This window comes from Struthio camelus, chromosome 2 (assembly GCF_040807025.1).
Source record: "Struthio camelus isolate bStrCam1 chromosome 2, bStrCam1.hap1, whole genome shotgun sequence".
NCBI lineage: Eukaryota > Metazoa > Chordata > Aves > Struthioniformes > Struthionidae > Struthio > Struthio camelus.
The window spans coordinates 45,542,059-45,556,792 of record NC_090943.1 but is presented as its reverse complement, the minus strand read 5'-3'; the positions used below and the strand labels follow the sequence as shown (position 1 = coordinate 45,556,792).

At 36.1% G+C, this 14,734-nt stretch overlaps 1 protein-coding gene across 4 annotated transcripts in view; it reads left to right on the top strand.

Moving 5' to 3' along the window:
• SLC4A7 (solute carrier family 4 member 7) overlaps positions 1 to 14,734 on the top strand; it is a 100,467-nt gene that overhangs the window by 75,404 nt on the left and 10,329 nt on the right. For all 4 annotated transcript variants that reach the window (XM_068935467.1, XM_068935466.1, XM_009687923.2 and 1 more), the window contains 9 exons: positions 923 to 1,097; positions 3,585 to 3,718; positions 4,264 to 4,509; positions 7,585 to 7,690; positions 9,594 to 9,755; positions 10,749 to 10,862; positions 11,355 to 11,516; positions 11,791 to 12,042; positions 14,340 to 14,408. In XM_068935467.1, the coding sequence (XP_068791568.1) occupies positions 923 to 1,097; positions 3,585 to 3,718; positions 4,264 to 4,509; positions 7,585 to 7,690; positions 9,594 to 9,755; positions 10,749 to 10,862; positions 11,355 to 11,516; positions 11,791 to 12,042; positions 14,340 to 14,408 (1,420 nt within the window). The remainder of the gene's footprint in view (positions 1 to 922; positions 1,098 to 3,584; positions 3,719 to 4,263; positions 4,510 to 7,584; positions 7,691 to 9,593; positions 9,756 to 10,748; positions 10,863 to 11,354; positions 11,517 to 11,790; positions 12,043 to 14,339; positions 14,409 to 14,734) is intronic.

Below are 14,734 nucleotides of genomic sequence, written 5' to 3'. Positions count from 1 at the left end.
CCCCAGGATGATAAATTTCCAAATAAAATGCATCTTTCTCATTTCTTTGTAAGGAGAACACATTTGCATTGATTTTTACCATTTCGGCTTTATTATGCTCATTTTTTGGTTTATTTCATGCAGTATGTGGGAGTAAATTTATTTTTTACCCATAGAACTATCTCTAGTAGATCACAGTACTGTTTTTGATAGGAATGGAATAATTTTCTTTTTTGATTAGTCCTTTATAATTCACAACAAGGTACATGATTTGTAGGTACAAGTTTTACCTAATATTTTTGGATATGAGTTTGAAAATTTTTAGAAGCTACCAAAAATCTTTTAATTTCTTGCTAATGACGTACCCAGTTAAATTGACTTATATATGTTTGTTTTCCTTCGCTTTGTAAAATTTCTCAATATCCAGAACTTTTCCACTGTTAAAGGTAATAGACCAAAATTTATTTATGGACCTAACCATATGTGTGTAGAGAATTTGGATTAAAACCAAAGCTAAAACTACTTACTGGAGTTTAGATATTGAAAAGTATTAATGCAGTCATCTTGGTTGAGCCTTAGCATATTGCTTGCATGCATATTCCTTGTTCTGAAAATCATTAGCCAAATTTGTCTTGTGTATATATATTTGGATGAAATCATTTGCAAAGATGTTTTATTCATTATCTAGCCCATTATATGCAAAAATACCTAGCCAGCTTTTAAAAATATGGGTAATGACCTGCTTGATTATATTTTTAGAAAACTACTGAATTGGAATTGATAACATTCATTTACATTTTAAACTGTGTTATGCTTTAATTTGGAGTATGAAATAGCTAATTTGTGCTGGCAATAGGCACTGGCAGTCTTGTGTAGTCCATAGTTTTGAACTAGCTAGAATCCTTTAGTGTACAGTTTGACGAGTTTCATCTCACCTATTTAGGCTTTTTGGTGGTTTGATACTTGACATCAAAAGGAAAGCACCTTTTTTCTTGAGTGACTTCAAGGATGCATTAAGCCTGCAGTGCCTGGCCTCGATTCTTTTCCTATACTGTGCCTGTATGTCTCCTGTAATCACTTTTGGAGGGCTCCTGGGAGAAGCTACACAAGGCAGAATAGTGAGTACAAAGAATGGTAGTGGCCAGGCTTTTAGAGCTTCAGAGGCAAGTCACTGTGTGCATTTGTCTCATTTATTTACACTTGTCTTTGAAGAATTTACCCACAGCACTTGATTTAGCCTGCCCAAAAGCAGACCTTCCCCCAAAAGGTAATTGCTGTGGAAAATGTGGGGAACTCATGTGAACAGGAGAAGATGCACAGTGGAGGTAAAAATAAATAAATAAATTAAAAAAGAAATGTTTATCCTGCCTTACTGGATGAATAGCTTCATGAACTGAGAAAGGACTTTCATTGCCTTCTTTTTGGCTCCTTAAATAAAAATAATGAATAGCAGTGAAGGTGCACCATCCCACTAGGCCTACTTTAGGCAAAGTCAGAGGCTCAAGGTGGATAGCCAAGAATATGTACTGGCCTTGAGTAGTAGGCCTGTGAGGATGATAAAGCCTACAGTGTATGGTTAGAGGAACTACGTTGTATGTTTAAGTAATGGACAAAATATATATATGCTTACACTAATAGTATTTTTTTTAATCAGTAAAAAGATGGTTAAGGTTTATGAACAGAAAATACTCTTTGTTGTTAACGACCTGAATATAAATGAGTAAACTTGTAAAACGGTAGAATTAATGTTGGAGAGTATATAACACCATACGCTTTTTTAACTGAAGTATTTGATTATGCTTTGTGTATTTTGGAATAGTGAAAAAAAAAATACTTGCATTGGCAATTTTACTAAGTGTTTGTGTCAGCTGGCTTGTGACTGAACTCATTGGAAGTGTATTTTCTGTTTTTTAAATCTTTTGCAAAAAATAAGTCTCGGTGTGGGGAGACTGTGGGAGGGGAAGGATATATTCAGAAACTTCCTTTACGAATTTCAAGGTTCTGATGAAGCTTGTAATGATGCTATAAAATTCTTCACAATACTTCTCGGATCAAATTTTGAGTTTGTAATGTGTTAGAATATAGTTAACAGTTGTATCTCTCGCAAATAACGCCGTTGACTTTGATATTTATTTACTGATGTAACACTTCAAGTTGATAGCAAATGCAGAAATACATTGTGTCTTTTTGTGCACTCTTTTTGCTGCTCAATTTTAAGAATAGATTTTCCTGTGTTTATCAAAATGTTGATGTAATTTTTGAATATACCTATGTATGACTATGAAAATATGCTCCTTTTTAAAGCTTACTTCCTAAATACCTTCTTTCTTTTAGCTATCTGGGATTGTTTGCAGGTTTGTTCCTGCCTTCAGATACTTGGTGTGCATCATTTGAATATAAAAATTAGTTACTGCACACACATGTTCAAGCACAGTAGCTGACTTTGTAAGGTACACAGTGTGTGTTCAGACCTTTTCCTTGTATTCCTAGAGGTCATCACCTCCACAGCACTCCCTGTCCCTGCACTCTTGATCAAGAGCCCCAAGGTTAATGCATTGACTAAGCAAAAACGCTAGTTTAAAGGTAATAGCTGAACAAGAGACTGGATTGTTTATTTTTTTTTCCCCCCCTACTATAATGAACAAAGGACTCGTGTTTTTATTTTTAGTGACCCCAGCTCAGTAAAGCATTTTCCCCCATTTTTGATGCTTTCCTGAACTGAGATTTAACCTTGAGCAATTTTTGTTTTCCCGGGCTTGCATAATTGCAAAATAGCAAACATTTTCAAAAATTTCATTGAGAACCCTTTAATCTATAATTCATGACTTCTCACAATTTTAAGTGGTGTGGTTAACTATTAAAGTGGATTTAACATCATTTTAGGTTCTAGAAAGCCCTATCTCTCTTTTCTGAGGTGCATTGTAACTTTTCTTTTTAATGGAGAATATTCTAGTAAAACATGTTATTCAGGAACTGAAATAGTATCTTACTTCAATGAAAAGAAATGCATTACCAGGTGGGACGTTGGTTTACTCTTCATCTATTTATGGTGTCATTTGTAATATAAACAGATAATGTTCAGTAATTTGCATCCTTCCTCTCCCACTCCCCCCACCCCCGCCCATCGTGTTTTTTTTTTTTTTTTTCTTTTGTAATACTTGGTTAACTGATGCAGGTTTGGTACAGCACACTGGATCATGTTTTGGTACAGGTGTGTTGCAATATATGTATATATTTTTTTCTTTGCAGAGACAGATAATTCTTTTCTGTTTCCTTAAACCACATATTGAGTAGACTTTTTATCTTAATAATTGTTGTTAAGTTTTTCCTCCATAGCTAGTAGAACTAATAACTTGTTCTCAAAGTTTTGGATCTCTTTACATTTCTCATGAGAAAAGATTTGGAAAGCTTCAATCCATGGTATTGTTACTGCAAAACTAGGTTAGATTATTCTTATGTCTCAAATAGCAATATGGGTTTTAATATTTTTACATCTTGTCTTGTTTCTAAGTTAATACATCTTAAAACTGTATTTATGCAGATGTGGTGTTAAATGCTAACCTGAAAGGCAGCATAGTTACAGCTGTTTCTTTTCCCCCAAACAGAGTGCAATAGAGTCTCTCTTTGGAGCCTCGTTAACTGGGATTGCCTATTCTCTCTTTGCTGGGCAACCTCTTACTATTTTGGGGAGCACCGGACCAGTTCTAGTATTTGAAAAAATATTATTTAAATTTTGCAGGTAAGTGATATTTGTGTTAGCTTGATGCACTTTCTAAATTTTCAGCTTATTCAAATACCTGTTAAAGCAGTCATCTATTAAAAGTGGAAGTCAATGAAGATGCAAAGAGAATGGCAGTAAATTGTGTATGCGTGTGTTTTAGCCATAGCTTGAGACACGGGTGGGCCTTCATGAGAAAATTAGTGGTTAAGAAGTGGCCAGGATCTAACTCAAAACGGTGTTCTGACTATGTGTGGGTGTTGGCTTTAATTCTGCAGGGGTTGGTTTACCCTCCAGGGACACTCATCTAGGTAGTTCTGGAAAGAACGTCCCCATGGTACCTCCCAAACTAGGTAACTGCACCTTGAATTCTAGAAATACCTGGCAAGGTTGTCTGCCTTTGGTGGAACATGAGATAAAAAAAGTTTCTGCTTCCCTCAAAACTGCCTCCAGGATGGAAAAGTGATGAATTACTTACAGGTCTTGGCCTCAGTATCCGTTTCCAAGTAGGATATGATATAGATGATTTTAGGCTCAGTTAAACATTTGTTTCTTTTTTTACACAGAGACTATGAGCTTTCCTACCTCTCCCTGCGAACTAGCATTGGTCTGTGGACTGCATTTTTATGCATAGTACTTGTAGCAACAGATGCCAGCAGCCTTGTGTGTTACATCACTCGCTTTACTGAAGAAGCTTTTGCAGCACTTATATGCATCATATTTATTTATGAGGCGTTGGAAAAGCTTTTTCATTTGGGAGAAGTGTATGCCTTCAATATGCACAATGATTTGGATAAACTGACTTTATATTCGTAAGTATCAAGTTTCTATCTATTAGTAAATATGTAAGGAAACTTTTTGTATTATAGCCACATACCATTTATCAAACTGCAATGTGTGCCTCTTTCCAGGAGGGTCGGAGGAAGGCTGGGGGTAAGTATGGACGTGAGAAACCTCAGAAAGATTCTATTCAGGATGCAATGGAGTCGAATTTTCTGTGATAGCTTCGGATGGTTGGAAGGGATGAGGGGCTGTGACAACTGCCTGTTCTATCTGATTAAACCTTGATTAAAAGCTAGGCTGTTCCATTAGCTGGACAGGAATCCTGTCTTGCCATTCCTGGAAATTAGGCTGGCTTCTCCTGCCTGCCTGGGAATTATTCCCAGGTTGCTGGGGCATGGCCTGGAGTGAGAGAGATTTGAGTAATGAGAGCTTTTGCAACTTTTACAGGCTAGGAAGAGGGAATTAACATCTTTAAACAGCATTGTTTTCTACTGTAAGTAGCGGGAAATGATTTGACTCTTTAAATGTATTTTTTTGTAAGAGAGAGGAGAACAATAGTACATGCAGTAGACACTTTTTCCCCATCTGTCCTGCCTTAGTAGAACTAATGGTTCTACTAATCTGTAATGAGCTGTAAAGTTATCAGTATTAAAATAACTTTATTTCATTTAAGGACTATAACAAGCAAGATCTTGCTAAGGAAGATCTGTTGCAGGGAAAAACTGCTCAGTTCACATAATTTAAACTAAATCAGGATCAAAGCCATCTGTTGATTTATTAACAAAACATAATGAACTGTCAATCAGTGACCTATACATTCAGGATCAGTAATCCGATAGATAAACCACAATGCTAGACACTTATGAAGTGTTAGTGAGCATTTAAAAAATTGTAAATACCTTTTCATAACTAATCCCCCAAAGTTCTAATCACACGTATAGTCAAACCCATACGTACTCCCCACCCTGGACGTGTGGATTAAAAGCACACGCCATCTTTGAGGGGTACGATTTCTTCTACTCGCTCTCCTTTCCTGCTGGAGATGTGGGTGCCCCAGCTTTATGTGTATCTGTGCTGCTCTCTACAATCTGCTAAGTCACATGCTGGTGAGGAGGCTCCCCCATGAGGTCCCATTCACACATGAGGGATGTGGGGGGGGGGGTCGCTGCTTGTTGCACCCTGCACTGTCAGTCTGTAGCTAGAGGACAGGCTACTCGGGGTGCTCTGGCTGAGACAGAGGTCATGGTGCCAGCAGAGTGACTTCTGACAATGTCAAGCCAGGTTTTGCCTACTGCTGTTGCCGCTGCAGGGTCTCTCCTGACCGTTCCAAACTTCTGTGCTTTGTTCATACTTCTTTTCAAAGTGATTCCTTCTTTTTTTCCCAAAAATTTCAATGTTGTTCCCTTGTTAATGCGTAAGCTAGCTAATGGTTGTCATCTTCCTCTTCAACATGATCAGTTTGAGGTAAATGCCCTGTCAGACTGCTTTTTGTATTCCATTCACATGTGGCATTTTTACACTCTCTTTCCTATATTAGCAACTGTCCAGGCCACTTTACTGAGAGTGAGCAACGGGAGCGTGCTCTTATTAACACTTCCCAGTTTCCCCTTTTCTCCTTTCTCTTGGCTGTTCATCCTTCAGTTTTGTTGCCTGTAGGACTCAGTGGCTCCTCCACGAGTGAGTTAAAATCATCTGGCAGCAACTGTCCAGTGCGTGTGTAGGTCTCTCCTCAGTCTCCTGCGCTATCAATTGTGTTGCGCTACCCTAGCGCATGCAGACCCGTGTGGGTGGAGAAGGGAGGATGTGACAGCTTTTCAAGCTCCTGTTGGCTCACCTTTTGAGGAGTTGCACTTGTCTTTCTGGATGTGCCGTGAGCTTTGCTATTGTTTTGCTCTGTGTTTTTTCTATCAGGAAGCGGTAGAAAATCTGACCTTTTAAAATTATTCCTGTTTGTTGTGTTTACCCATCCCTATTTTGGGAAAGGGAGTGGAGAACAAACATCTTCAGCTAAAGGAATCAGAAGACAGTCTCAAATCCAATTCCATTTCCTGTTTTTCTTTCTTTTCTTGGATTTCCACTTACCTACTTGCTGATATTCTTAATCCTTATTGTATTTGTTTAGAGATTTGCCTGTCAGCTCTCTTTCAGCACGCTTGTTCTTGTTACTGCCTTGATCCAGCGACTGGAAATGCTTTCTTTTCCTCTTATCACGCCTATTATTGTAAACCCTTTCTCGTCTGAGGATTCTGAAGTTGTTATTTGTTTGCAGCTAGCTTATACAGAATATTGCTTTTCATTCCCCCTGTGCGTAAGAGGAATAACTGCTTTCTAATCTTCTCCTAAGTCTTTTTGCTGTTATTTGAGGATTGAATTATCAAGAGAGAACATACACTTTTAAAACTTACTTTTTTTTTTTTTTAAACATCCCCTAAGCATTGTGCTTTGCACACCTAGATTCTTTTTGACCATCTGTATCTAGAGCTTTTTTCTTCTCTCAGTTTAAATTGTTTTCTGCTGGAGCAGAATATAATATTCTAAGTAAAAATAGCTTCTAAAACTTTTTATAGGAGGAGATTTTCTGCTTTCTGTTAATGTTTCTGTAGATTATTTTGATGGCACTCAAAGCTAACTGAATAGAGAAACCGAAACTGACTACATCAAGTCAGTTAAAGAACAAAGAGAGAAGAGAGGAGTTTCCTTCTCATGTTTCAGATACGCTACTTGAAGTTACTGTGATTTTCTTCCTTGCTTGCTTCTCCTTTCCAATTTAATGATACTATGCTTTTAAATAAAAAATTTGGTATATACCTTAAATTAAGTCCCTTTTTTCTTTTTCTAGAAATCCACTGTTATCCCAGATTGTGTTCAGCAAATCTTTCTAATTTCTTTCTTTGATTTTTTTTTTTTTTCTTTTTCCCTGAAACCCTGTTTCCTTTCATGTAAGGAGGGGCTGTTTACTCTGTTTCTTTCATAAAATGTTGAGTTAAAGTTCTTAAAAATTACTTCAAAGCAGCACATTCTTCATTTATATGCTTAAAAGAGAACTTACTGAAGAATGGGCATCTCCTTGTGAAGTTCTGAATTTCCTTTTTTCTTTTTTTCAGGTGCGTTTGTTCTAAGCCTCAGAATCCTAGCAACGAAACTTTACTAATGTGGGGGAATTTAAATAAGTCTGTGGAAAGTATAGCGTGGAGTAACCTTACAGTTTCTGTAAGTATCTCAAAGCTTTAAAAAAACCCCAAACAAACAAACCAAAAAAACACACAATACCAGTCTTAATGTGTATGTCTTTTTTCTTTTTTTTTTTTTTTGTTTATTAAGTTCTTTCTCAATTTGAACATCAGCTGATTGCTTTGAAACTGTATTTTGAACGCTTCTTTTTCTCCCACAATGCTTTAAGCTGAGTTGCAGTCAGTGTACGTTTGATGAGTGAATCCTTGTCGGTAAACACTGATATCATAAATAGCTGTCTGAGATAACCTCTTTAATCCTGGCAGGCAAAACATTCATCTGCCCATTCTGAAGGGCAGAGGAATGTATTGAGTTGAATAAACAGGGGATTACTTCCTTCAATTTGCTGAAAAGGAAGGGTAAAATATTTTTAAGATGTAAAGATGGAAGCTGAAGTTAACAATGTGGTAGCAGACATGTTTCATGTTAGATAATATTATAAAATTGCAAGAGAATGAGAGAAACTGCCTGTAAAAATTGATTGGAGGAAAATAATAGGATGGAAAACTGAAGAATCAAAGAAAAGTGGGAGAGTTACTCAGAGGAACAGACCTTAAAATGTTGCCTTCTGTACTGGAAATTTTACAGCAAAACTGATTTTGTGGATAAGTAGAAAGGAAGAACATTATCGCATGGAAGTAACACCTTTAGGAAGAAAGATATTTTTGCTCATTGGTTATTCCTTGGGTGGGGTTCAGTTGCCTAAGCAAAGACGCTTACAGGTCTTTGATTGCCCTAGCACGTCCCATCTGGCCTCCACCTGCATCCTGAAGGGTTTGGATCTACTACAGATTTGATGTTGCGTCTGCCAGCTTCATGTGGATATTTTTGATATCTCAGGATATTTAAAATGACAATGAAATATCTGTGTATGGACTCTTCTTGTGTCTGAGCCTCTAGGTCTCTGTAGTCATGGAAAGCAGGAAGTATTCTGCACAGCAAAAATAACTATGAAAAACTTCAATTTTCTCTTTGGTTTTTAGCTTTAGTGTTTACTGTGTTCTACCAATGTTTCCTAGTCCACCACAGTCACCTAGGAGGGCAGTTTCTCATGAAGTTGGTTTTCCCACTTGAAAATAACTTCCATATAACTTTTTATTCTCTTCCTAGAGAGATGGAGGTGGTCCAAGATTTGGTGGTGCTTAGAATCAAAGTTGATTGTTTAATGGGATAATTTTTTTCATATCTTATTTTTGATAAATTAGTCTGTTTAAAGACCCAGGCTGCAGATATGCAATTTCCAACTGTTTGACTTATTGGCTTTTTCTTTCCTTGTATTCTTCCTATGTGTCTACTTTAATTCTTTGCTTTGCCCTTCATTGAGCTTTTTGAGTAGGGATCATCTGTGTGTGTGTGTTTGCTTTTTTTCCTCCTTCAGATTTGCTACTTGTTCTTCTACTTCACTAGCAATTGTTTTCTTACTGTTCTGTTGGCTTAATCTTACCTTGTAAGTATCTGCTTTTCCTTCATCTGTATCAGGACAAAGCAAACCCAAGAGTAAAGAGGTGCGAGAAACTAGAGAGAGCTCATTTTTATCTTCATCACCTTGAGAGTCAATGTTGGGTGGTCTGGTTTTCCTGGACTTAGTCCTTGGCCTTTATTTACAACGTTCAGTGTTGTTATGCTTTGAGAAACAGGATAGAAATGAGGTGAATATAAAAATGTTATTCCCTGTTGGAGCACCTCCAAACATCTTGGGGTCATGAAGTATCAGTGGTGGCTAATGTCACTCTTGTGAAACAGACAGCACACAAATCTTTGGCACTTCTTAATTTTTTATAAAATAGTTTTTAGGTGTGTGTTATACTGAAAGGTTACAAGTTAGGTTGAATGAATCTGTTTTAAAGACAAGAAATTTAATGAGTTTTTTTTCTCCTTGCAGGAATGTTTAGAATTTCATGGTGTGTTTCGTGGATCAGCTTGTGGTCATCATGGACCGTATATTCCAGATGTCCTCTTCTGGTCTGTTATATTGTTCTTTACAACGTTTTTCCTCTCCTCTTTCCTTAAGCAATTCAAGACCAAACGCTATTTCCCAACTAAGGTAATTCTGACTAGAGATGATTGTTCTTTTGAGATAAACTTTTTTGTGTACATTAGTGTAACATAATGGAGTTGAATTTTTTTTTTATTATCCCTCAAAACTTTGTATTACGAGTATGAATTCGACCACATTTCTTTTAAGACATGAAAAGAAATTAAAAGTGAACAATGTGCAAAATAAGATGTTAGAGTAATGCAGTTGGCTTCTGAAAATTCAGTGCTTGCTATCTTCTTTCCTACAGTTCTAGTGAGATGTTTTAAATATTGAAAGCCCTAAGCATATATATCATTTTGTATGGGGGTATTGCCAAGTATTGTCTGGAGTGACTGTATTCTCAGTTTTCCTCACCTGTTAGTACAGAACGCTGATTGCTTTCCCCATGATGTCTGGAGGGTTCTGAGAGATTCCTCAGGAGTTATTTTTCCTAGTAGGGGCTCATATAATGATTATACTAGGATTGATTTGCACTACATATTTCTACTTGGCAAAATAAAGTGGAGGATCACCTCTGAACCTCAACACATTCTTAATATTTCTTAAAGTCACCTTCCAAAACTGAATCTATTGCACAGTATACCCTTCAAATCAATTAAGCATCAAATGAATGACTATTGATTTCAAACAATTCAATGGTAGCATTGAATTAAGCTGCAAGAGACCAGCTGTGACGGCCCAGCCTCCCAGTAGAGCTAAGAAGACCGAATAGATGAAGACGCAGGAGTTATTTGAAGTAATTTGTTTCTTGTAGCAAAACACTTTTGAGATTATTGGTTAGATGAGCAGTACTTGAAAATACTCACCTTTTGTAACTCTAAACTATGGTGACAGGCAGTTTACATTTAAAAATAAAGTGAGAAAACACATAATGTTCAGTGATCTGGTGTATAATATAAATAGACTTTAAATACTATTTATTATGGAGAAAATTCTCTTTCCCTATATGTGAATTATAATGTTGAAAAGTAAGTGTTAACAAATATCTTTTCTTTATAGGTACGTTCTACCATCAGTGACTTTGCAGTGTTTCTGACCATAGTAATCATGGTTTTGATTGACTATCTTGTAGGAGTACCTTCTCCTAAGCTTCATGTTCCAGAGAAATTTGAAGTAAGAAATTAAGTCTTAAAAAAAACCCAAAAAACCCCTAAAAATCGTTATTTTTAAATGCTTACAATTTCATAGACAATGGAATAGTCGAGTGGCATAGAAACAAAAATATATCTTTTTAACTTATAATGTAATTATTGAAGTAATCTCCCTTTTTTATTTTGGGTGCACACCTCATCTGACAGAATGAGACTATACTTTATATTCTAATATGACTCAAAATGATGTATTCTGTTGTGGAGGTATGCAAAATCAAGGAATGGAATGGACTGTTTTAATCTTTTCCATATAAACATGACAATCATATCAAACAGCTGATCGGTCTTTTGGTCAAAGCCATTTAAAAAAAATGTAAGCATATAATTAAGGGACTCTCAAAGGAAAAGTTTTGGTAAACAGAGCTGAGTTGATCTGTTCACTGCAGCTAGCATTTGTAGCAATAAAATCTACCTTTTAGTGAATTAATTCTTAGGTTTGATGTTTGTTTTTCAGCCTACTCGAAAAGACAGAGGATGGTTCATAGATCCTCTTGGAGGCAATCCTTGGTGGACACTCTTGATAGCTGCTGTTCCTGCTTTACTCTGTACCATTCTCATTTTCATGGATCAACAAATAACAGCTGTTATTATAAACAGAAAAGAGCATAAGCTGAAGGTAAAAGTCTGTCCGTTTTATGAAAAGCTCCAAACTAATTTTGAGTGTATAAGTCAATCTCATTTTAAATTAGAATCATTCTGTAAGTCTGGGAAACATTACCAACAGCCACTAAACAGGTACCCTGATTTACTAATAAAGAGCAAGAGTCGTTTTGTGGACGCTCTCAAAATCTCCAGCTTTTGTAGTCGTGTATTATTTTACCTACTAAGCCATATGTATTTCATAATGTAAAATTTCATGAAGCGAGTCATTTCTTTGCTTAATTTTGCAGAAAGGCTGTGGTTATCATCTTGATCTGCTCATGGTTGGTGTTATGTTGGGCATATGTTCTATCATGGGCTTACCGTGGTTTGTTGCTGCAACTGTCCTGTCTATAAGTCATGTTAACAGCCTGAAAGTAGAGTCTGAATGCTCTGCCCCAGGAGAGCAACCAAAGTTTTTGGGAATCCGTGAGCAGCGAGTGACGGGATTGATGATTTTCGTCCTGATGGGGCTGTCGGTGTTCATGACCTCTGTGTTAAAGGTAAGAGAACTTTTGCAAAGATATTTATGCTTGCTTGGTGCTTTTTATTTTGATATTATGTTTTAGTATTTCATAATGTTAGCAAGCTCTAATATGTTAAGTAAAATGTGTAGACTCATTCTCAGATTGCCTTTTTATCAACAGATGGTAACTGAATAGAAATGATGTAGGAAGACAGAAGTGAAATTAAATGTGAATAAGCTAGATATGTAGTGAATAGTTTAAAAAAAAAAAAAAGCAATCTTTATCTATGTTACTTGATTTTTCTTGTTAGTGATTTTTTTTAGTTTCCCAAGTGTATGTTACCAGAAATAGTCCTGATAGTTTTAGTGTGAGTGCATAAAAGGAGGGAGAACAGCAATGTAGTAAAGCTATGAAGTTATTTAAGTAATGTAAAACAGCAGAAGAAACAAAAACTTCCAGTTAAAGTGAGCATTGGAAATGACATCATTCACTTATAATTCTTTTATCTACTAGCTCTGTAAACTCACTTTGAGGCTTAAAGTGTTAGGCTTATCTTATGCAGTATTACATGTAATAGAGATTCCGCAAGTCAAATTAGGGCCTCTGTTTATACTTTGTAAATGTGTATCCGTAATGCCCTTCTGAGGATTTTACTGGAAAAAAATCCACCATTTTAGTTGACTTTTAGTTTGACTTTTTTTTTTGATTTGAGTAAAATCAATTTCACTTCTGCTTTGCTATGTAAACTCCGTATAGTTAAAAGGAGAAGTGGGAAAAAAACTTTCTTCGTTGTCAAAAGAGCAAATATGGCTTAGAATGCATAATTACTAATACCTTTAAATAATTTTGTAATAGGGCTTTAAAGACAGGTCCTTTTACAAAAAGGTAACTTCTAATGGATGTTAAAGTTTAGGCAATGGGAAGCAATAGATCTATGAACAACTAGCTTTAGATTAGTAATTACATATTATACATATTATGAATTCTTAATAGTTGGCCACTTATATGTGTTAAAGACTGTAAAGGTCTGAAAACAGTAAGTCAATAGAAGTTAAATTTGGATGATCTCTGTAAGAGAAGCTACCAAGAGCTAAGCAGTATGATGCAAACAATCAGAATCAAAACCAGGAAAACTGAAATAGAGTTATTGTTGCTCGAAAGTGAAAGGTAAAGTAAAGGTGCAGATAGCCGAAGTCTGATGTTTCTTTCACCCTTTTAACAGTTGATTCCTGGAAGTTAATACTTTCATTTCTTAGGGAACCAGCAGAAGTGGTATTATTGGATATTCTATCTTTATAGAATATTTTCCTTTTTCAATGTCAATAGCTGTCATTGTTCAGAAGAAGGAAGGCAGACAAAGAAAACCTTGCATCTGTAGGGTGCTCTGGTTTCATTCCATGTATGGATATATGCTGATCTAATGCAAGAAGCTGATGCTAATGAAACACTGGAATGTCAAATTATATAGCTCATGGTGAAGACACTAGCTTTTATATATATATATTTTATATAATATGTAATTTATATATTATACATATAAAAATATGTGTGTATGTGTACATACACATACAGATTCACGCACATGCGCGAATCTCTAAGGCATAATTTTATTCCAGGATAGTTAAGTTTCAGTAAAGGCCTTTGTTCAGGCTTGATTACAGCAGTTTTTCGTAAGGTTTCCAATGATATCTTCTCTGTCCTTTATTCATGTAGAACTTTCTTGAATTCAGGAGCAAAGTCCACTTCACTTGCAAAGGCTTGATGCAGTTGTCACTGAAATCAGTGGACTACTTCATTATCTTAGTAAGCTTTAAATCGATAGTCTTATTGGAACAAAATTCAGCCTTGAATAATTGGCAGAATTTCACAGCTCAGTAGGTGTGCTTTCTTTTTGTTTCATTTGGTTCAGAAATGCCAGATTTACTGATCGAAGATAATCTGCATATGGCAATTTCATGAAGTTGACAGTCTCAGTCCAGTTCCTAGGTGACAGCCACATAAGCCAGCATATTTAGCCCTAATAGAAATTCTGGTTGCAATCTAGAAAATATAGTGGATTGACAGTCAAGACTGAACTACATTTTAATCATGATGATAGCCTTGATAGGTCATGGGGAGGGATGTAGGTCCTTCCCCAGCTCCCTACTTTTTTGCTCTTCAGTGCTGCATTTATTTATTCTCCAGATAAATAAAGGGCCTCAGTTTTTACAGTTACCAGTTAAAGTAAATATACAGCAAAAATATTTTGATTCATTTCCTTTACTATTGTGAACTGCCATATTATATACCATATTGATTCTAGAAATAATTGTGTGGGTTTTTTTCCTCCCCAGTTTATTCCAATGCCAGTTTTGTATGGTGTCTTTCTTTACATGGGAGTATCTTCATTAAAAGGCATTCAGGTAAAATCTGTTTTTAATGAACAGTTTGCTCTTGCTTAACACTAAATGAAAAGGAAGCTTTTAACACGTTCTTTTGTTGCATGAACATGAAAGCTAGCCCGTTCTGTCAAAACGATTTCCTGAGTGTCATGTTCAGATATTTGTTCTTACCACATTGTGCCTTCTGTTCTTAGTTCATTTATGTTTATTCTTTCAGTAGTTTAGTTGAGCAGCAAATTTCTGAAGTGTTCTCAAATACTGAAGAAATGATATTAAAAATAACAGCCACTCAACGCTGCTTCCCCCCTGCCCCACATGCACGTTTTCAATGTCCTTCAGTCCTGATT